At 39.0% G+C, this 21,805-nt stretch overlaps 1 protein-coding gene across 1 annotated transcript in view; it reads right to left on the bottom strand.

Annotated features, from left to right (window-relative positions):
• The window catches only part of LOC105492325 (dynein axonemal heavy chain 5), a 257,015-nt gene that overhangs the window by 223,416 nt on the left and 11,794 nt on the right, over window positions 1–21,805 (bottom strand). Inside the window, exons 2-11 of the mRNA XM_011759339.3 lie at window positions 19,316–19,450; window positions 16,320–16,404; window positions 11,224–11,384; window positions 10,051–10,272; window positions 8,583–8,720; window positions 7,236–7,412; window positions 5,175–5,288; window positions 4,369–4,476; window positions 2,559–2,681; window positions 1,780–1,995 (exon numbers count right to left, since the gene is read on the bottom strand). Coding sequence (XP_011757641.2) covers window positions 1,780–1,995; window positions 2,559–2,681; window positions 4,369–4,476; window positions 5,175–5,288; window positions 7,236–7,412; window positions 8,583–8,720; window positions 10,051–10,272; window positions 11,224–11,384; window positions 16,320–16,404; window positions 19,316–19,450 — 1,479 coding nt within the window. The remainder of the gene's footprint in view (window positions 1–1,779; window positions 1,996–2,558; window positions 2,682–4,368; window positions 4,477–5,174; window positions 5,289–7,235; window positions 7,413–8,582; window positions 8,721–10,050; window positions 10,273–11,223; window positions 11,385–16,319; window positions 16,405–19,315; window positions 19,451–21,805) is intronic.

Genomic DNA, 21,805 nt, shown 5'->3' with positions numbered 1-21,805 from the left:
AAACAACATAGGAAGAAAATAAATTATGTTATATCTACAGATGAGTTACTATCTTCCAAGCCCCAAACGTCTTAAAAATATCAAACTGGAATCCACCACTTAAAACCTCTCTAAAATTAATTGCTGCCTACTGCCCTGCAAAGCTGCAGCCTATGACTAGGAAAGTACAAACTAGGAAGTTCATCTCCTTGAAAATACTATTATCAGAAGCTTTGTTTGCTTTGAATAATGAGCTATAATGCTCTGTGATTCTTCTTAACCAGGTACTAAGCCATTCTCAAACTCAGGTGCCCACATTGTTGACAGAAGCATATAATTTTTATGAAGAATATTGGGCCTCCTTCTTCTACAATCTCCTCTTCAAAGTCACTTCCATTTAAACATCAAATCTCTCAATAGACAAAAGTGTATAAACAGCATAACTTCTTGAATCAAGTTTACTAGATAAAACAACCTACTCTTTCATGTTGCATAACTACAAAATTAGTTCTATTTAGAAATTGTGTGTGTGTATATATACATATACTTTTTTATATAACATGCATATGCATGGAATGTTATATAAAATATACATACACACACAATGTATACATGCATGGAATGACACAATGTCTAGGATTTACAGTGCTGATGTTCCTTAATATCAAATGAATCAAAAGTATGTGTGTGTGTATGCATATATATATATATATATATATATATATATACACACACATACACATGTAGCTTTCTAAAAGAAGTATAGAAAAGCTACTACATTTTGATGTAGTAATTTTAAAGATTTGGGGACTTGAGAAAATCCCGCTCTATGATGGGATTTAATGGTCACTTAAGATTATTAAGTTAAATAAAGGAAATGATTAATCGTGACATTTACAGCAATTATTCAAACTCGATCTACTTAATTATTGTCTTGACAGATATTTATTGCACATCTACTATCTGTCAGTAAACTTAAAATGTTTCCTGCTATATAAAAATCTTTTCTTTTTCTCTCCCAAAACTTGGTATACTCAGGAAATAAAAAAGATTCCTTATATTGGTCTAAACTGTTAGAGTACAAAAATTAGTGTATACTGGTTAATTATATGATCCTTTTCAAATTCAAGTACCAAAAAACTTTAAGATTTAGTGTCAGCATCCCCAAAAAAAGAAAAAAATTGACTATGTCCATATTAAGAATTTAAAGCAAATTGTTTGTAAATTGCTTTTCTAACATCTTCAAAATGTTATTAGGTCACTATGCCCACTTTCAAAACTAAAATTAGTCACACAGATACCATGACAAGATAAAGTAGTTAAAAATCAAAATAATTAGGGAAGTCAGATCTAGAATAAAATCATGTCCTTTATATTTTTTAATATGGGTCCAAATAAAATGCTTAAATGCAGAGATAACTGAGTGCCACACAGTAGCTGGTGTCGACTAATGCCTGACACAGTATAGTCTTCATTAAATATTTCTTGGATGAATAAATAAAATAATAAGTCACATTTAAACATTTTTCTTGTGCTACTAATGAAAATGCTTTTTTAATGGTGATTAATTTTAGACTATTGGAAAGTCATTCTTATAACCACACACCTGAAAAGAACATATTAGCACCATTACACAATTCTCAAATAAATCTAATTTCTTTATGGTTAAAAGGCCATGAGATTATTTATATTTTACATTACAGATGGATGACTTGAATCATTCTAAACACTGTTATTTGCATAAAATATTGAAGTTTAGTTGTGGATTATGGTAGAAAATATAGCTTGAAAGTACAATACCTGGTATTTAGTGACCATGTCTTCCAGCCCTTCGATTGTGGAATCTTGCAGGACTGAATACGTCTTGAGGGTTGTAAAGATGTCTATTATCTTGCCAAGGCGTCGGTGAAAAGTTTCAAATTTTCCAAAAATATACATCTCGCTAAAATCAAATTGTTTTGCATTTGGATTTTGTTTAAGCTTTTGTTTTGTCTTGTGAAAGCAGTGCTGGTATTCCTTAAAATCAAAAGAAAAATATACAAAAATATACAACAAAGGGAACAAGAAATTTTATTTTTTTAAGTGAAGGCAACAGAAAAATTAGGATGGAATTATAAGCCTTTTCATAGTTTCATGCCTTTGCATGTACTCACTCATCAGCCTGGAAATCATCTTTTCACCTCCTCTAATCTAGCAATTCCAGATTCTAATTGGGTTACTCATGATGCAACTCAAAGGTGTGGCCTTCCCATCTTGGTCCCACGGTTTTGGTAATAGCGTCCTTCTGTGACTCTCTCTCCATTCATCTTTAAGACGCTTAAGGAAAACTACCTCATATTAGTTGTCTTTGTATCTCTAGTACTTACTGTGGTATCAGGACATAGTAGGCTCCCAAGAAGGGTAAAAAAAAAGTGAATAAATTTCCTGGGAAGGTATATTAACATTCCATTTTCTTAATAGTTAAGAATCACTGTTCTTTTTAGCAACCAAAGATGTAATAATTACAAAATGATTTAAGATGGTCTCAGCAAAAATAAGACAAAAATAATAGAACCTCTAAATACTAAACTAACCATTACCTGTTTCAGTTTAATCGCAGATAGTATTTTTTCTACAACAACATCCTGTGGCTGGGTCCAGATGGAAGCGGTTCCATTATTGGTAATATAGGCTTTACATGCAGATATAATCTGATTTGTCACCTGGGATTTTCCAATAAAATGATGTTAAGCACATAAAACAGCCATGGATTGTAAACTGAACTAGAAGGTCCTTAACTCTTCCACTTCTCAGAGTTCACCATCTTCTAACTTGAGCTTGGGTTTATTTCTTTTTCCATCACAGATCACAACCAATAACCCTTTGATATTGTCAAAATCATTTGTGAAATCGCAGAGTTGGAAGCACCATGGAAAATCAACAATTTGGGCCACCTTGTTTATGCAGGATGAATGTCTTAACCAACCACGGAATGATTCATTTCCTTCCCTAAAAACTGATGAGTTTCCACAAATCTCCTTAGGTAACCTGCTCTAAATATCTAACTCACAGTTTACTAGCACCATGTAAAATACTGCCAATCCTGATCTTTTCATGTGACCAAGATCAGCAATGGAAATGTCAAAAGGAGAAGGCCACAGAGAGAAGGAAACTAATGTACAAAACCACTAACATTTTATTCATCTCTCCAAACTTTACAAAAATCCTCAGAAATATATTAATTTTTTGCATAAAGCACAAGGAAAATTAAAATGACTATGCTGTATCCATGGAATGATATGATGCCCAGGATTTACAGTGCAAGGGGTGGGGGTATAGGTGAAACAAGATCAGCCATGCGTGGATATCTGCTGAATCTAGGTGATATGTACATGGCATTATAGTATACAATTCTCTCTCCTTTTGTACCTAATTCAACATTTCCATAATGAAAGGTTTTCCATAATTAAATGGTGGTTTCATTATTTTATGCTAAATCATGTTTTGCAAATAATATGCATAAAATCTACATTAATAACACAAATTTACTTTTGGGTGTCATTTACTCAGGGAATACTCTCGCAACCCTAACATATAATTTTAAAGTATAAGGAAGTTGGGAGGGAATTTTGCAGTCATTCCTCCTGTCTACCTGAACTATCTATATGAGGGAAGGAAGAAGTTTCCCATTGAGCTCTTAAGGCTGGATGTCTTTATTCCCAGGAAGAACTGTGCTTCCTACTGCGTATTCAGAACACAAATCTTCATGAGTCAAAAACTCTTCTATTTTAATACAACATTTAAGATTTTTGCTTTGATAATGAAAAAGTCATTTACTTCTTAGAGACTATTCAGAATGAGAATGGCAACAGTGCTTACCATAAACACTTACGAGTTAGGACATAAGGTTTAAGCATCGTTATGTTTTTTGGCAGAATCATTATAATTGCTTTATAGATTCCTAGAACATTGCAAGTGGCTTTTATTACCATGATTACTGTTCTAATAACACCAAGTAAACAACTGTGGCATCAAATAAATTTGGAACAGTGGCATATGAAATATGAAACAAGAGATAGTCAGTTAAATATAGCTTTCCTTAATTAAAATTTACCCGGTAGGAATACATGATGTGCTAAACCACATAGGGAAAGAAATCTTTTTTCATTTGTATTATATAAATAATAAAATATTTATCATAATAATTACTTTGGGAAATAATGCTTTATGATTTGCTAGAATCAACCTCTGACATAAATTTAATTCTATCTCTATTGATAGCCTAAGCCTTTTTAAAATTTTAAGATACATACATATTGAACTGAGCCAAGATGGTAATTTTTAATTATCAAAAAATTGATCATTGGCAAAGAAATATAAATGAACATGAACTCTACATCATGCACTTACCTTTACAAACAGAGATGTGATCTTCTCAGAAGTGTTATAGTAATGAGAGATATTATAGATCATTTTAATTGCATTTATAAGTGTAGGAATAGCATCCATCATGGATAGCTGAAAGATACCATCAAAGTTTTCAGAAAAAAATCATCAAATTCAGCAAAATTCTAATAGATTAACCATTCCATCTGCATTAAAATAAAGTTTAAGAGATTTCTATTAAAGATTTTAAAATACTATCTAATGCTTTACATGAAAATAATATATTTAATATGAATTTTATTATATTAGTCATATATGGTTAATCAAATTTTATTTCAATGGAAGAAACATTGATCTGCTGTTAATGACAAGCAACAGTGAGTTACCTGTTAACTATTATTAAGGATGAACGGTTAATAACAGTTAATGTTGTAATAAGTAAAAGCAGGCACTTCTTAAAGCTAAAAGATTAAAAGAAAAATCACCAGCTAATGATTTTTCCTACAGTTCTTTGAGATATGTAGTTCAGAATGCCCTTTGCAATATTTAATGGAAAATGTAACATGCAATAAATGTTTTAAAATATAACATCTCATATACATCTTCAACAGATAGGAGATAGACTGTTTAGAGAAATAGATATAGAAATATAGGTATCTGTGTGTATGTGTATATACATATACATATACATATATATATTTTTCTTGAAAATAAAGTTTCTAAGACCTTTCCAATGAACTGTAATATCGATGAACCAAAATTCAATATTCAGTTCAGCTAGTGCAAAAAGAGTTATCTATAGACTGAAAGAGTAGAAATCCTTAACTCACTGGATCACTGCTGTACAAAGGGTCACAACACTTTTCAAGTGTATACAAGTATTTCACATTGTCCTTCGCTTCATTAGTTGCATCAGTGATTCGAATATCCATCTCCCGCCAAGTCTAAGCACAATACGGAAAACCAATTTTAATGTAATTATTCATAGAGGAACTTCCAACATAACCGCTGCTAACAGTCACCACAAGTCTGTTAGGCCAGACTTTCTGTGCATCTCACATAAAACTGAATCCAGAGAGGCAAGAGATATTGCTATGCTGGAAAGCAATTTAAAACTTTTGACTAAACTTTTTAAAGCATATCTTCGAGGGCTTCTCATATAAAATCTGTGCCATGACTATCCTAGAGCACCAAGAGGACAGCACCTCCCTTTAAACTCACACCTTTTCCCCTGCACCAGACCCATTTGATACCTCACTACCATATTTTCTATCTTTCCTCTATTCTAACCTGAACTCCCTTCCTATATCCCTATACATTTATCCATTAATGTAGTAATTGTTTATTATCTGCCAACCATATGCCAGTACTGTGCTATGAGCTAGGAACTTAGAAATGGAAAAATAATCTAAAAGTGAGAGAAGTAAAAGGAAATTATTTAGCATGTCAATACATTCCATTGACTTCATGGAAGTCCGACTGATAGTATTTCTGAACTGTATTGCAAGGCTGATCTCTGCTATTTCATTGAGGAATAAAATAAAGTAAATCTATAGCATGTTTATTGTAACAAATTATTATTGATTATTTGGATTATTTGCATGTATCAAAACATGCAAATAGCTAATAAGACCCATGCAAATAGTTAACAAATAGTCTTTCTAGCACCAATGCCAGGTGAGTTAGGCAGCCTCTATGATGGTCCCCAATGACCACAAACTCCCTGTATTCAAGCTCTTGTATTCGTCCCTTCTCCTTGATCATGGACTGAATCTAGTGACTTGCTTCTAATAAGGAGAATATGGCTAAAGTGATAGGATGTCACTTCCAGAATTAATTCACATAAAGATCGTGGCTTCTAGGTTGGGTGCTCTCTTGCCCTCCCTCACTTGCTCCCTTTAAGGGAAGCCAGCTGCTATGTTCTAAGCTGTTCTACAGAGAGGCCCATGTGGGAAAGAACTGAAGGAAGCCTCTAGCCAACAGCCAGCAAGGCGCTGAAGGCAGCAACAACCAGATGAGTGAACCCGGAAGCAGATCTTCCACGAGTTGAGCCCTAAGATGAACCCACATCACAGCTGCAGCCCCATGAGATACCCAGAGTCAGAGGCACCCAGCTAAGCTGCACCCAGATTCCTGGCCCATAGACTCCGAGATTAGAATATTGGCTGGTTTTTTTGTTGTTGTTGTTTGTTTTTTTGAGACAGAGTCTCACTCTGTCACCCAGGCTGGAGTGCAGTGGCACGACCTCGGCTCACTGCAAACTTCCACCTCCCGGATTCAAGCGATTCTTCTGCCTCAGCCTCCCAAGTAGCTGGGACTACAGGCACGCGCCACCACGCCCAGCTAATTTTTGTACTTTTAGTAGAGATGGGGTTTCACCATATTGGCCAGGCTGGTCTCGAACTCCTGACCTTGTGAACTGCCTGCCTCAGCCTCCCAAAGTGCTGGGATTACAGGTGTGAGGCACCGCGCCTGGACTATTGGTTGTTTTAAGCTGCTAAGTTTGGGGGTTGTTTTGCAATATAAAACTAATATACAAGGACTAAAAAATAAATATGGATTGGGTGAGTTTTCATTATTTTTATTTCTAGCTTGTCTGAAATCATAATATATAGATATATGTATATAAACATGCTATCATGTTCTGTCTTAATTACATGCAATGCCCTCTAATAACATATATACATACATGTATACCAGCTAACAAATGTCTTTAATTCAAAGACTATTGCCACAGCCTCCAAAGTTATACGAGGGAAATATTATGTAATTGTCAATGTTTTTCCTCGAGGTATAATAACATTCTTTGCTCCTAATCACTCTATAACTTGAAAATATGCATAGAGAACTCTTATTCCCACTTCACGAGGCAAAATGAAATGGCTGACGACCTTCAGCAGTTTTGACTTGGCCGCCGCAAGCACCGCCAGCACAGCCTTCACATCTGGGCTTTTCAGTTGTTCCAAAAGGTAGTTAAACTTGGAGAGTCTTTTTTTCCAGTGCTCCAGCTCCGCTCGTGGCCCAACGTCATCCGCTTCCTTCCGCAGCTGATTGTTTTCAGCAAGAACCTGCAAATGTGCGGGGAAAACATGAGCCATTGCATGGGGCTGGAGATACTAAAGTTATACGCGAGCAAAAAAAAATAAGGAAATCAATTATCCTATCTGGATCATGATGTATGCGTATTCCATGCTTCCAATAACAATCTTTTACTAACTTAGCATGTATCCATTTTTAAAACTTCAGTGCAAATTTCTTTGACCTGTTTTAACTGAAAACCACTTATGCTTTCCTCATATGAAAATAGCTTATATTTTGGGGGGTTTTTTAAGATTTTTGATTCATACTTTTTTCTTTTATTAATGCTTATTTTACATATTTATGGGGTACATGTGAGTATTTGTTATATGTGTAGAATGTGTCATGGTCAGGTCAGAGTATTTGGGGTATCATCACCTTGCGTACTTAACATTTCTATGTGTGGGTAACATTTCAAGTCCTCTATTCCAGGTATTAGATTGGTGCAAAAGTAATTAGCCATCGAAAGTAATGGCAAAAACCACAATTACTTTTGCACCAACCTAACACTTTGAAATATACAGTATACTGTTGCTAACTACGGTCACCCAATCTGCAATGGAAAACTACCTATTTAATGAGCTGTAACGAGCTTCTGAAGGCCTTGACTTCAGGAATTTTTCTTGGCTATTCATTTACTCTATAACCTTGGAGGAACATGGCCTTGTTAAACTGCATGGTTCAGGCTAGTGGATTTTAATTGTGCTTACTTTTTAATGTAATGTCCACCTTCATTCCTTCATTGAGAACTTTTCTGAATTTTTTTTTATCATTAAGTCTCAAGCTCCCTTTTGGAGGACATACTAAATGAGAAAACTCCTCATGCTTCTACAGGGGTTCTCTCCAAAGTAAACTAGACCTTGAGAAAAGAAAGAGGCAAAGTGCAGCCTTCGAGTGGTGTAAGTACATACAGCCATTTTCTTTCATTTCTTAGAATTCTTACTACCTCTTCTTAATTCATGACAGTAAATGAAAACCACATTGGACCTCTCACCTCCTCACGGATTTACAGTAAAACTCTTAACAAAGAGTTTTATTCTTAACAAAGAGTTAAGAACTCTTAACAAAGAGTTCACATATTCGTATGTGAATACACCTTCTCCCACTGTCTAGTGAAGTAACGTGGCACCTGAAATGGATGTTTGGTTTCTCAAAATTACCTGTTCTGTCTGTTTGATCCATACTTTCATACAATCCTCTATTTTTGCCAAGGTCTCAGGGTTATTTGCTAGAGTCAAGTAGTCCGTAGGTTCCTTTAGGTTTTTCAGGTCAAGTATGTCACACTTTTGAAGATTCACCTAATTAGAATGAAAATTAAATAATAAGATGATGCTTTTGTAAAACACACAGACCACGGGCCCTGTGTTTTCCACTTTGCTGCACTCTGACAGCGCTCTGGAAAGCCCGCCGGGTAGCACATACCTCCCCTCCACTCCCACGTGCCTTTGTCCACGCTGCCGCGAGACTGACGGAACCTTTCAACACTTCCCTGTGATCCTACACACCCTCACAATTCAACCCAAAGCCCGCTGCCCTCTCCCACTCAGAAAGAATGCCTCCTCCCACCTGGGGACCCATCCTATTTTGTTAATACTTTTATTGCAGTATGAAGTGGACCCATATGAGAAAAAACACTGCTTTTTTCCACAGAATGTCAACAATTTTATTTGGTCCAACCTGCATTTTGGTCTGCCCTCCATCACAGTTAATCACAAATATAATTCGGGTGTTAGCTGGAGTCATCCTGTGTCTGTCTGGATAAAATTTGCTTAACTCCCCCATTCCACATCCTTTGGAAAGCATAATGCCCCTTCCCCAATCCCAGCAGGATCAGCATTCCCGGGAATGGAGGGCAGAGTGTCACACTGTCATCATGACCATAGGATCCATTTCCCTTCCTGCCCCTACATGCCTGATCTGGGCTCTGTCGTCTCTGTTATTCCCTTATCTTCTCTCTCTCTCTCTCTTTCTCTCTCTCTCTCAATGTCTTGCGCTCTCACTCTATCTTTATCTCTCTCTCACTCACACACACACACACACACACACGCATGCATGCATCCATCAACCTCTGCCCCAAGTAATCACAAACACAGACTTATTATAAACAGCACAAATCATACAGAAGCTAAATCTCACATTTGCCAAAATTATTCTTAAAGGCCCTTTTGATCATTGACTGAACCACAGGATCCAACTTGCTCTCTCCAAACATATCAGTTCCTCTTTCCTTCTTCTGCTTCTTCAGGATCTCTTCCCACCTCCATCTGCTGCCCCACCACACACACACAGACACTTCGGTTCCAAATTCCTTTCATTCTAGGATGCACAGCAGTGCCATAAGCATTTCTGACTCTTGCCTTTGGAGTCACTCATCTGACTGACAGGGTAAAGCCCTACATCACTGCCAACGTTTTTATGGAACCCCTGAATGTGTTGATCATTACAAACTGTAGAAATTGAAATCTAATCACCACCACGTCTTGAAGGAGCAATAAAATTGCCTACCAACATTTTTGAAGAACTGCAACATAGAGGAATTAAGACCATCCAAGAGAAGCATTACACACTTAGGTACTGTGCTTGTTGACCACCTGATCATTTTTAAAGGAACAGCTTATTCGTCCTCACCTTCTCCTTCAAACTCTCCTGTGCACCCGACAGGACGTTCACAAAGCCTTCCAGGGAGCTCAAGAACTCCTGCCGAATGTTAGCTGCGTCCTGAAGGCCCTCGAGCTCGCCCCAGCCATGGCTCGTGGCTCTGAGAGCAGGAATGAAGATGTCGGACAGCAAACGTCTCACGCTGTTGAGCAGGCCTCCATCTGCCACATCTAACATGTTAAAACTCACCTCCTGGAAAACAAGCAGGAGATCTTCTATTGTAAAAACGATCCTCAAATGCAACACAGCTACTAAGTCATTTCTTAAATGTTGTCACTTTACCAAATACCCAGTAAATTATTAGTTTGTGACGGGTGTGATGGCTCACACCTGTAATCTCAGCACTTTAGGAGGTTGAGGCGGGGGGATAACTTGAGGTCAGGCATTCAAGACCAGCCTGGGCAACATGGTGAAACCCCATCTCTATTAAAAATACAAAAATTAGCCAGCCTTGGTGGCATGCACCTGTAATCCCAGCTACTCAGGAGGCTGAGGCAGGAAGCCTCGCTTGAACCCAGGAGGCGGAGGCTGCAGTGAGCCAAGATGGTGCCACTGCACTCCAACCCAGGTGACAGAGCAAGACCCTGTCTCAGAGAAAAAAAAAAAAAAATTAGTTTGACAACCTTGTTAAGAAATAAGCTTTACACTATTCTAAATTGTAATCATCAAAATAAAAGCATGAAATAAATAGAATACCAGATGTTTATCAGTTTATTTGCTCCAAGAAGATAGTATACCCATCAGAGGGAAGGGGAAAACTTGTACAGATGCACTTCATTTTGCACAAAAAAAATAAAGTTATATATCCACTTTCAGAAATCTTAACTTAAATGTATAAAATTTGCCATTAAGTAAATTATGCATGGGGAATTCTTTAGAAAAAGAAAGCCCTCACTGTTATACACACACTCAGAAGGTTATATCAACTTGTGTTAATAAATTGAATATTAAGTCCTCTTACTCAAAAGATTTAAAGGGAATGTCCTCTTAATTTCTTGCTTTAAAATTTTAAAAAATACTTCTCTGAAAGTAGTTTTAGATACTGTAGTGAATATACTATGATTGTCTCCACCGGATGAATATTTGTGTGCAAGTTGTGTGTTTTTTGGTAATTCAGAGTAAACAATGGCTCTTGCCCCTTACCCGGTGGATGTTGTCAGGGGTGATGGCTTTGGAAGGGTCAGTCCTGATGAAGAACACACATACCCCAGTAAAAGCCACATCTTTTCCCTCAGTCACGAACACCTTAGGTTTTTTAATTTTTCCAGAAACAAGATTTACCCCTCCTAGAGAGCCAAGTTGTCCTACAAAAGCAAAATAATTTTAGTTTCACAAATGCTTTTCACAGTCCATGTGGTTGCCTTTGGAATGAACTTTCTCGTTAAAATATTGCCACTGTTGACTTGTCCATGTGCCTTAGGTGGGTCCACCTCTTGAACAATCTCTAGCATGAGCCCTACAGGGATCTAAAAAAGTCTGTTTGATTCCAGATCACAGGTTCACTTCACAATTGTTGTTTGGGGGCATTGAAAAGAGGGAAGGAGGACAAAGTATCTACTGGTATGTACTGTGTTCCAGACCCTCTGCTAGGTACCCTGTGTACATTATTAAAACTCACAACCCAGCTGGGTGCAGTGGCTCACACCTATAATCCCAGCACTTTGGGAGGCTGGGGCAGGTGGATCGCTTGAGGTCAGGAGTTCAAGACCAGCCTGTCCAATGTGATGAAACCCTGTCTCTACTAAAAATACAAAAATTAGCTGGGTGTGGTCATTGGCACCAGTAATCCCAGCTTCTTGGGAGGCTGAGGCAGGAGAATCACTTGAACCCAGGAGGCGGAGGTTGCAGTGGGCAGAGATCACGCCACTGCACTTCAGCCTGGGCAACAGAGCGAAACTCAGTCTCAAAAACAAAAACAAAAACAGCTCTGAGGGAGCTGTGACATGTTCCAAGTCAAACAGCCAATAGTTGGCAGAGCCAAGGTCAAAAACCTGCTCTGACTACAAAACTCGGGACCCCACTTCCCCATGCTGTCCCTACTCTGTCATAGTCAGCATACTAGGTTATCTTTCAAATACTGCTGGAGTCAGGGTCTTGTAGAGGTAGGATTAACAGTGTGGGCTCTAGAGTCAGACTCTCGGAACTTCAATCTCAGGCTGCGCTCCCAGCCGTGTGACCTTGGCAAGTTACTTTATCTTTCTGTGCCTCCGTTTTCTCATCTTCTTATCTTAAAAATGAGAACAATATGGCCAGGCGCAGTGGCTCATGCTTGTAATCCCAGCACTTTGGGAGGCCGAGGTGGGCGAATCACCTAAGGTCGGGAGTTCGAGACCAGCCTGATCAACATAGAGAAACCCCATGTCTACTAAAAATACAAAATTAGCCAGTGTGGTGGTGCATGCCTGTAATCGCAGCTACTCAGGAGACTGAGGCAGAAGAATCACTTGAACCCGGGAGCTGGAGGTTATGGTGAGCCAAGATCATGCCATTGTACTCCAGCCTGAGCAACAAGAGTGAAACTCCATCTCAAAAAAAAAAAAAAAAGAATGATACTAGAACTTCTAGAACTTAGCATTTGAAATTGTTGTGAAAATCAACACACTGTATAAAGCCCTTAGAAAAGCATATAAGAATATTAGCCTCTGTAAGCCTTATTATTATTAGTATTTGAACAGTCATCTTTGATTATCCAAGCATGTGGCTCATTGAGTAGATAATTTCAGTACATAGAATATACTCTGAGCTGTTCCTTTATGTTCTAACCTGTCTAAAAAGTGTTTAGATCTCCAAATGGACTGGTAGCTCAATCAGGATCACTGGGGTGGGAGGATGGTGCTAATGGTGGACTTTGGGATGGGGAGTGGACCAGAAGTTGAATCCTAAAATCCTGGGATTGGAACCTCTTGGAGTAACCCTCCCTCAAGGATCATCCTCCCATGGTGCTAGGCTAGAGACATGGGCTTGGACAGTGAGCCCTCATTAAAGGTAACTAGTAGATCAATCTCCCCCTCATTCAAAATTGAATCCCACTCCTGGCTAATACCACCTGGGTCTCATGAGTAATAAGATGTTAGGCAACAAGTTTCAACCAAGGCACCAAGGCATGATAGACATCAGAAAACAGAGTTTCAAAGGAAAAAGAAAATTCTGCAGAAATTTCAAAGTGGTTGTCCTAGAACTGATTAGACATCTTCTTCCTGGCCCCCATCAGAATGCAAAAGGGTCAAGAGTGTGTAGACTAAGGAAGGATTTTGTGAGGACAGTTATGCTAAGTATTAGTCCGTTTTCATGCTGCTGATGGAGACATACCTGAGATCGGACAATTTACAAAAGAAAGAGGTTTAATTGGACTTACAGTTCCACATGGCTGGGGAAGCCTCACAATCATAATGGAAGGCAAGGAGGAGCAAGTCACGTCTTACATGAATGGCAGCAGGCAAAGAGAGGATAAGACCCAAGCGAAATGTGTTTCCCCTTATCAAACTATCACATCTCGTGAGACATATTCACTATCACCAGAACAGCACAGGAAAGACCTGCCCCCATAATTCAATCACCTCCCACAAGGTTCCTACCATGACACATGGGAATTGTGAGAGTTACAATTCAAAATGAGATTTGGGTGGGGACACGAAGCCAAACCATATCATGCTATGCAAAGGGTGAGGTTATAAAGTGTTCCTACTTTTACCTCAGGTCAAGAATGAGATTGCAACTGTCCCAGCTTGCCCAGGACAGGGGGGTTTCCTGGGATGCAGGACTTTCAGTGTTACAATCAGCAGTCAGTCACTCCAGTCAAGAAACAAGGTGTTCAACCCAACCACCTAAAGAGCTTGATTTATGTCTCCTGGAGTTTAGGAACAAAATGACTGTGATATGACACCTGACCAAGAAATCTAAGCACAGTGCTCAATAAGGCATATAGAGAGAAACTGGACTGTACTGGGAGCTAACAGCACGAACATGGAGGGCAGGGACCTAGGAACCCAGGTGGGGGCACTGCTGAAAAGATCCAGACTGAAGCCACCTTAAATCCTACTCAAAAGGAGCACCTGAGGGAGGATGGGACAGAGTGAGTGAGACTTACACTACCAAATTTCAGAGGCTATCATCATCAGGACAGCCTGTCACCTCAGGAGAACCCACCACTGTGCCCACAAGAGCAAGGTAAGAGTGCAAGATCAGCAGCTCTTGACAGTGCCAGTCCAGTAAAAACTTTCCTGACCCCCTTCCCTCTTACCTCTGCCCTGCCTCTGGCCTCACACAGTCAGGCCCTTTAGTTAAACTGATGTGGACAAGGGGTGGAAGATGAAGGTATGGAGAAGAGCACATGGTCCTCCCTCTTCTCCTACTGAGAACTTCAACCTTCAGAGAAATGGGGGACTCAAGGGTGAGGAGGGAAGAATATTTCACTTTCCATCAACTGGACAGTTTTTCTTTTTGAGTTGACATTGTGTTTGTTAATTTGAAATGACTATAGACATTTTTGTAATCTAAGAATGTCCAGGAAAGTCATGAGATTGCCTGCATTCTAATCCAAGTTCAGAAGAAGAACTATCACCAGTGAGAAGATTTAAAGGTTAAACTTGCTTTTATGTTTACATCCTATGAACACTTCTTGGTCCAAGCAAAATTTACACAGAAGGTCAGTTTCATCCAGTGCTCCGTTCATGGATAAACTTGATCTTTCATTTGAGCTTATGTTTTGCAATCTGGTGTAGAAACCAAAACTTCTATCTCTTGATTTTTCACTCAAAATGTAATAAGTTTTCTAAGCTTTCTAAAATATCAAACTGACAGCTTTGAGAAAATGCCAGTTCGAATTTGCATGCATAATTTCCTCAGTTTTTAAACAAAGAAGTATAGTCTTACTATATGCCAAGAGCAATAACTATTTTCCCTTTTATCAAATGGGTCATAAAAAGTATGTATATAATAGTTTAATATATCAAATAATACATTTAATCAGATATTGACTTATGTTTCTAGGTAGGCATTTAAAATTACATTAATCCACTTAAAAATAGACTAGACTATGCCAGTTGAATCCATAGAAAGATTTGCAAATCTGGGCCAGGCACGGTGGCTTGCACCTATGATCCCAGCACTTTAGGAGGCTGAGGAGGGCAGATCACGAGGTCAAGAGATTGAGACCATCCTAGCCAACATGCTGAAACCCCATCTCTACTAAAAATACAAAAATTAGGTGGGCGTGGTGGCGCACACCTGTAGTCCCAGCTGCAGGCTGGGACTGTACTTTGGGAGGCTGAGGCAGGAGAACTGCTTGAACCCCGGGAGGTGGAGGTTGCAGGGAGCCAAGATCACACCACTGCACTCCAGCCTGGTGACAGAGTGAGACTCTGTCTCAAAACAAGCAAACAACAAAATAACAACAACAAAGAAAAAAAGATTTGCAAATTTTTCATAAATGAGAACAATGAAAACTGTCATCCAATATTACTTATTTAAAGCAGTCAGTAGAAAATAAACAAAATGTGATATCTAACTAAAAAGGGGTGTTACACATACTGGCAACAATTCCTATGCTAAAAAGAAATAATGCCTATAATCCCAGCACTTTGGGAGGCCAAGGCAGGTGGATCACGAGGTCAGGAGATCGAGACCATCCTGGCTAACAGAGATGGTGAAACTCCATCTCTACTAAAAAATACAAAAAAAATACAAAACATCCCGAGTAGCCTGTAGTCCCAGCTACTTGGGAGGCTGAGGTAGGAGAATGGGGTGAACCTGATAGGTGGAATTTTTAGTGAGCCGAGATCACACCACTGCACTCCAGCCTAGGCAACAGATCGAGACTCCGTCTCAAAAAAAAAAAAAAAAAAGAATGCCTATATACCTGCAAAACAGGTGCTCATTATAATTTCCAGACCATAAAACACAGAATGAACTAGAATATAAGAAAAGGAAGTCAAACGTAATCTACTTTATTATCTTTATTGCAAGTACAGCCTGAGAAGGAAAACAAAACATCTCCAATAAAGTTAGAACAACCAGGCTAAATACCAACTGTAATCTGTCTCCATCCTTGAGGTGAAACAGAACTTTTCCACAGGGCCACACCCAACACACTAATGGTTTCCCACATGGACCCACACACACACCTCCCTCACGCCCGCAAGGTGAAACAGGTCCATTCTCACAGTGGCTTTCTTCTTCAAGCTACTCTCAGATAAATCTAATGACACATTTCTGGGTCATGTCACATCAAATTCAGATACCTGTTTCTGCTTCCTCCACATCTTGATAATAAAACATGAGGTGTCGGAGACCTCCAACAGCAAAAAGTTGATCAATTCTTTCAATCTGGGAAAAAGAAAAAGGCAAGATAATGACTTTCAATCCAAATTAGAAACTGCACTTAAATCAGAATTAATAATATAAAAAAGGAAAAGGTACTGTTATCTTTCATATTCAAACAGGACAGCATCTAATGTATCCTATAAAAAAGGAAGCATTTATGTTAAAAGAATAAATGTCTCACCATAGTAAAGACTCTGTTCAAAAAAGTAATTTCATGAATCTTAGAACTATTTGCTACTTATGCACATTTGAAAAGCATTGTCCACCCATATTTGCAAATTTCCTAAAGTGTTGAGCTGTGGAAGGGAGGTTTAAATAGAGAAGAGTGCTTCAGTCAACTGCAGATAAGCAAAAACAAATCTTTCAAAACTTAGTCTAACACCCTAGAGATAATGAATATTAAATTGCAATAATCACCAAAACTGCCATGAGAATGTATCTGACTATGAACACACCTTCCAGTAGCAACCTGGCACTAAACTGGGACTAACAGTCCCATCCCTGAGGCTCACTTAAGTCTACAAGCCTAACAAAGGGTCTGCTACCAATAGAAACACTTCTTTTAAATAGTCAGTGGCACAGTTTGGAACTCATATGAAAATAAAAAGATAAAATCTACACACCCATTAGGCATTAGGATGGTTACCACCAAAAAACAGAAAATAGCAAGTGCTGGTGAGGACATGGAGAAACTGGAACGCTTGAGCACTATTGGTAGGCATGTAAATCGTGCAGCCATTGTAGAAAACAGTAAGAAGGCGCCTTAGAAAAACTAAAAATAGAATTGCCACACGGTCCAGGAACTCCACTTCTGGGTATATATCCCAAAGAATTGAAAGCGAGGTCTCAAAGAGATATTTGTATACCCATGTTCATAGTAGCATTATTCACAATAGCTTCCACAAAAGGTGAAAGTGACAGATAAAGGGATAAACAAAATATGGTATAAATATACAAGGGAATATAATCCAGCCTTAACAAGGAGAGAAATCCTGGAACACATTACAACGTGGACGAACCTTGCAAATCTTATGCTAAGTGAAATAAGATAATCACAAAAAGACCAATACTGCATGCCTCCACTTGCATGAGGTATCTATGGAATAGTCCAATTCCTAGAGACAAAAAGTAGAATGAGGGGATTGCCAGGGGCTGGAGAGAAGGAGGAATGTGGAGTGGTAGTTTAATGGGTACAGAGTTTGTTTTTGTGATAAAAGGCATTCTGAAGATCTGTTGCACAGTAATGTGAATGTACTTAACACTAATGAACTACACACTTAAAATGGATAATATGGTGAATTTTGTTATGTGTATTTACTACGTCTTAAAATAATGTTTTTAAAGGATAAAATCCAGCCTGAACAATTAAGTGTGAAAAATAAGTCCCCTTCAATTTCCACCATGATTGAAGATGCCACAGGGAAGAGGAGGAAGGACTCTCCAAGATTCAATTCCAAGCCAAGAATGTGGTGAAGGGCATGCTTCCATCACAGCCAGTATTGAAGCTCCTATCCCTCTCGTCTGTGCTTGACAGCCTGAGCCACATGCTTTCTTTAAACCTCCAGGTTCTGAGATTCCTGGGTTGTGAGCTTAACATAGCAGTTTATCCTGGGATCCCTACAGAGCTGAACTTTTGCTTGCTTCTTCCCCTTGCATATTCCCAAATCCAGATGTCTAAATTGGGAAGCAGGGTGGAGTTAAGCATTTAACCTCTGGAACAATCTCCCCAAGTGGCCCTCTCTGCTTTTATGCCTCCATATTCTGGGAATAATATTATCTACCTTCTGGTATTATGAAGATGGAAATGAAGTCATAGATGAAAGGGATTGAGAACAGGGACCGACACATGGTAAACATTCAGTAAGTGTCAGCTATGAGGAGAAAGAGGAGAAGCACATTTCCTCAGCTCCTGCTTGATCCATACTGTAGCTTACCCATTTTCGTGTTATCCATTCTTAATTGTTCCCCAACTCCTACTAACCCCACCAGAGCAGCCCAGCAAGAAGGAATGAAGCCAGTGGTGTGCCACAGATGGCTCGTACTGGCCCAGGATATCCAATGGATCACAACTCTTTCCACCTCAGCATTTCGTAACATGATGATAGTAGTTTGGAACCAGCCATTGTGGGAGTATTTACACCACAGAAATTAGCAGATGCTCAAACCAGTACCTCCCTGCCTACTTCCTCCATCCTTGCCCAAAGTTAGTTGTTAACATTTACAAGCCTACCACTGAAAAGAATTCCCAACAGTGTGGCACCCTGTCAACAAAAAGGGCTTGCCTTATTTCTTTTTTTTTTCCTAATGTCTAATTAGTTTCTTCAAAAAATCTTCAGGAATCATCATACGGCTGTTTATATGCTTTTTTCACTGCCCAGGAAATTATATCTTCCCATATTTTGGCCTTCCCCAACCAAGGTCAAACACAAAGCAAATCATACGCCCGGTTTTAAAGAAAAATTGTAGCAGAAGATGGGAACCAAGGTTAGGAACAAAAGAAAGCAGGTTCAGCTGCCAAACCAAAGTAAAAGCCAGAAAATCATGGCACAAATCCAGTGCCTAGAACAGAAGAAATGCACAAAAGATGAATTGGCAACTTGAGAGGAGATTCTGTTCCCCGACTTTAGCTTCCAAAATGGCACGAGAGCCCAGCTTCACTGGACATAGAGAGATGCAGACAATGCCGTCAGAATCACGGAACTCAAATGACAATTAGAAGTGCCCCTATTGAACATGGAGAGCTGGAGAGTCTTAAGCTCATTCTGCAAGCACCAGTACAGTCAGAATGGAGCCCTGTCCACGTTAAGACAGGCACCTCCCTCTGGGCACAGCATGGGATCCTGCCACAGGACCACGTCAACAGACCATCTGTGCCCTCTATAATCAAGTCAGTGAGAATTCAAATGCATCCCACCTGATCCCCTTCAAGAACGGCATCCTCCACTTCGGTTTTGTTCAGGTCCAAACAGGAAGCCACAATTGCAAATAAGTAGTTATGCCTCCCATCCAAAAGAGCCCGCTTGGCTTCCTTCTCTTCCTTCAGTCTTTGCTAAAAGAAAAGAATAAAAATGTTACATGGAAACTGCTGTTCTCAAGTGGATTCATTTTGTAATAATTTCATACAATTGTTGTTTTTCAAGTCTTAGGTATCCAGATAACAGACAGCTTAATGGTACCAATTTTTATGTACTATCTTCTATTTTTAGAAATAATTTATTTCTCTTATGAAAATAAAGCATGCTCATTGTTTTGAAATTGTATAATACAGGAAGCCAAAAGAGAGAAAAATCTTCTGCCATCCAGAAATTATTACTGTTAACATTTTGTTCTAAATCTTTACACACTTATTTCTATGCATATATAAGCATTCAACAGAATACCAAAAAAATAGAGATCTCCATTTTTATAAACATTTTCCTAAGCCATTAAAGTAATATTTTTCTACAGTATCTCCTATCTTTATTATTTACCTACAGCTATATATTTGGTCTTCAAATTAACTTCTGAATGCCATTGCTTGCTCTTTAACTATTAATTGTTAATTATGAGAATAAGGCATGCTTAATGTAACCGATGTTGGCAGTTTGAAGGATGTCTTTCCTTATGCTCTATGCTCATACAATCATATTCAAACATATGCCCACACCTATATTTACATCATACTATAAAATGTTTTCATGCATTTCTCCCTTAACAATACATCACCAACTTCTTTCTAGTTTAATACAGACTATTCCATCCTCTGTAATAGCTGCAAAAATATTCAGTATGAATGTACCATAATTTATTTAATTATTTTGACAATGGTAGACACTTGGCTTCCAATTCCTTCTTGGAATAATACATTACCTTTAATGCCAACCAGTAGCTCCCACTGGGAAGAGGAAAAGTGGACCCTCTGGATCCCTTCTTTTAATCAACAAACATTTATTAAACCCCTAATACGTGCCAGCACTGAAGAGGACAACACTACCTGGTAACTTCAAAAAAGCTCATGGCCTGGCTGGCAGGATGTGAGCTGAAAATTTAAGTATGACAGATGGCATGGCGGTTGCCACAGGGACATCAGATTTATGGGTCTCCAAATGCAGGGGCATTTATGGGTCTTCAGAGAAGGAGTAAAAAGAAGGATCTCCCACTCTAGCCTGGAGTTGATAAGGGGTGGGGGTGGGGATGACAGGAAAGCTTTCAGGAGGAGGTGGCTCAAGCCTAGCATTGAAGGAGGGTTGGTCATACTTCTAGGACAGTTGCCTTTCTGCATACACAAAGGCCGAGAGGCACACGAAAGCACATTCTGAAAACCACAAGGCAGCCAGGATGGGTGAACTAAAAAGGACTAGGAAAACATAACAGGAAATGAAAAAAAAGTCAGATCACAAATATTTTCTGGACCACATTACAAAGTTTAACTGTTATGTGAAATCCATGGAGAATCACTGATGATTTTCAAATCAGAAGAGACAGGTGTTTAGCTGCCTATGCAGCATTGAAAAATCCATCATTCTAACAGTAGTGTGGAAAGTGGGCTGATGCAATGCACGCCCAGAGGCAGTCAGGTGGGTAATGGTGGCATTCCCAGACACTGGGTTCATCAAGAGGAACAGGTTGAAGCAACACAATCATAAGTTCGGCTTTTGGATGTGTAAGATTTTGAGGTGAGTCAATACACAGGTGGACGAGGCAGACAGGCCACTGGAAATGTTCAAGGGGAAATGGCATTGCAGATACAGATAACATGCAGGTTCTCAATTCAGCACAATGACTTTATGAGATAGACCATTGTTGTTGTGAGGGGCAGTCCTGTGCGATGTGAGGTTTTAGCAGTGCCTTTGGTCTCCAACTTCTAGGTCCCAGTAGCCCCCACCACCGACTCGTGAGAATAAAAAATGTCTCTAGACATTGCCAAATGGCACCTGTGGGACAAAATAACCTCCCCTGTTGAGAACCACTGATATGATACAGACATATATATAGATATAGACACAGGCACATATAGACATAGACATAGAGAAGACGGTCAATATAAAAGCTACAATGTCAATCAGTGTGAAAACAATGTGGTACCTGTTGCAGTTGTGCAGTACAGAACCTGCAAAAGTACATCAACAGCTCTTTCAACCAGCAGATGGTGTGTGCATTCAATAAACATTTGTCAAATGAATGAATAAATCAAAGTTTAAACCATGAGTGCAGACATGATTTTCTAACAAACATATGGAAATGAAAACACAAAAAAGTGAAGAAAACTGGGGACCACCAGTATCCCAGGAGCAAGGAGAAAAAGAAGTGCAAATCAAGAAAGCTAAGGATGAGGCTGGGGGCAGTGGCTCATGCCTGTAATCCCAGCACTTTGGGAGGCCAAGGTGGGCAGATCACCTGAGCTCAGGAGTTCAAGACCAGCCTG

This window comes from Macaca nemestrina, chromosome 6, assembly GCF_043159975.1.
Source record: "Macaca nemestrina isolate mMacNem1 chromosome 6, mMacNem.hap1, whole genome shotgun sequence".
NCBI classification, from domain to species: domain Eukaryota; kingdom Metazoa; phylum Chordata; class Mammalia; order Primates; family Cercopithecidae; genus Macaca; species Macaca nemestrina.
The sequence above is the reverse complement of the archived record's forward strand: the minus strand, read 5'-3'. Positions and strand labels throughout refer to the sequence as shown.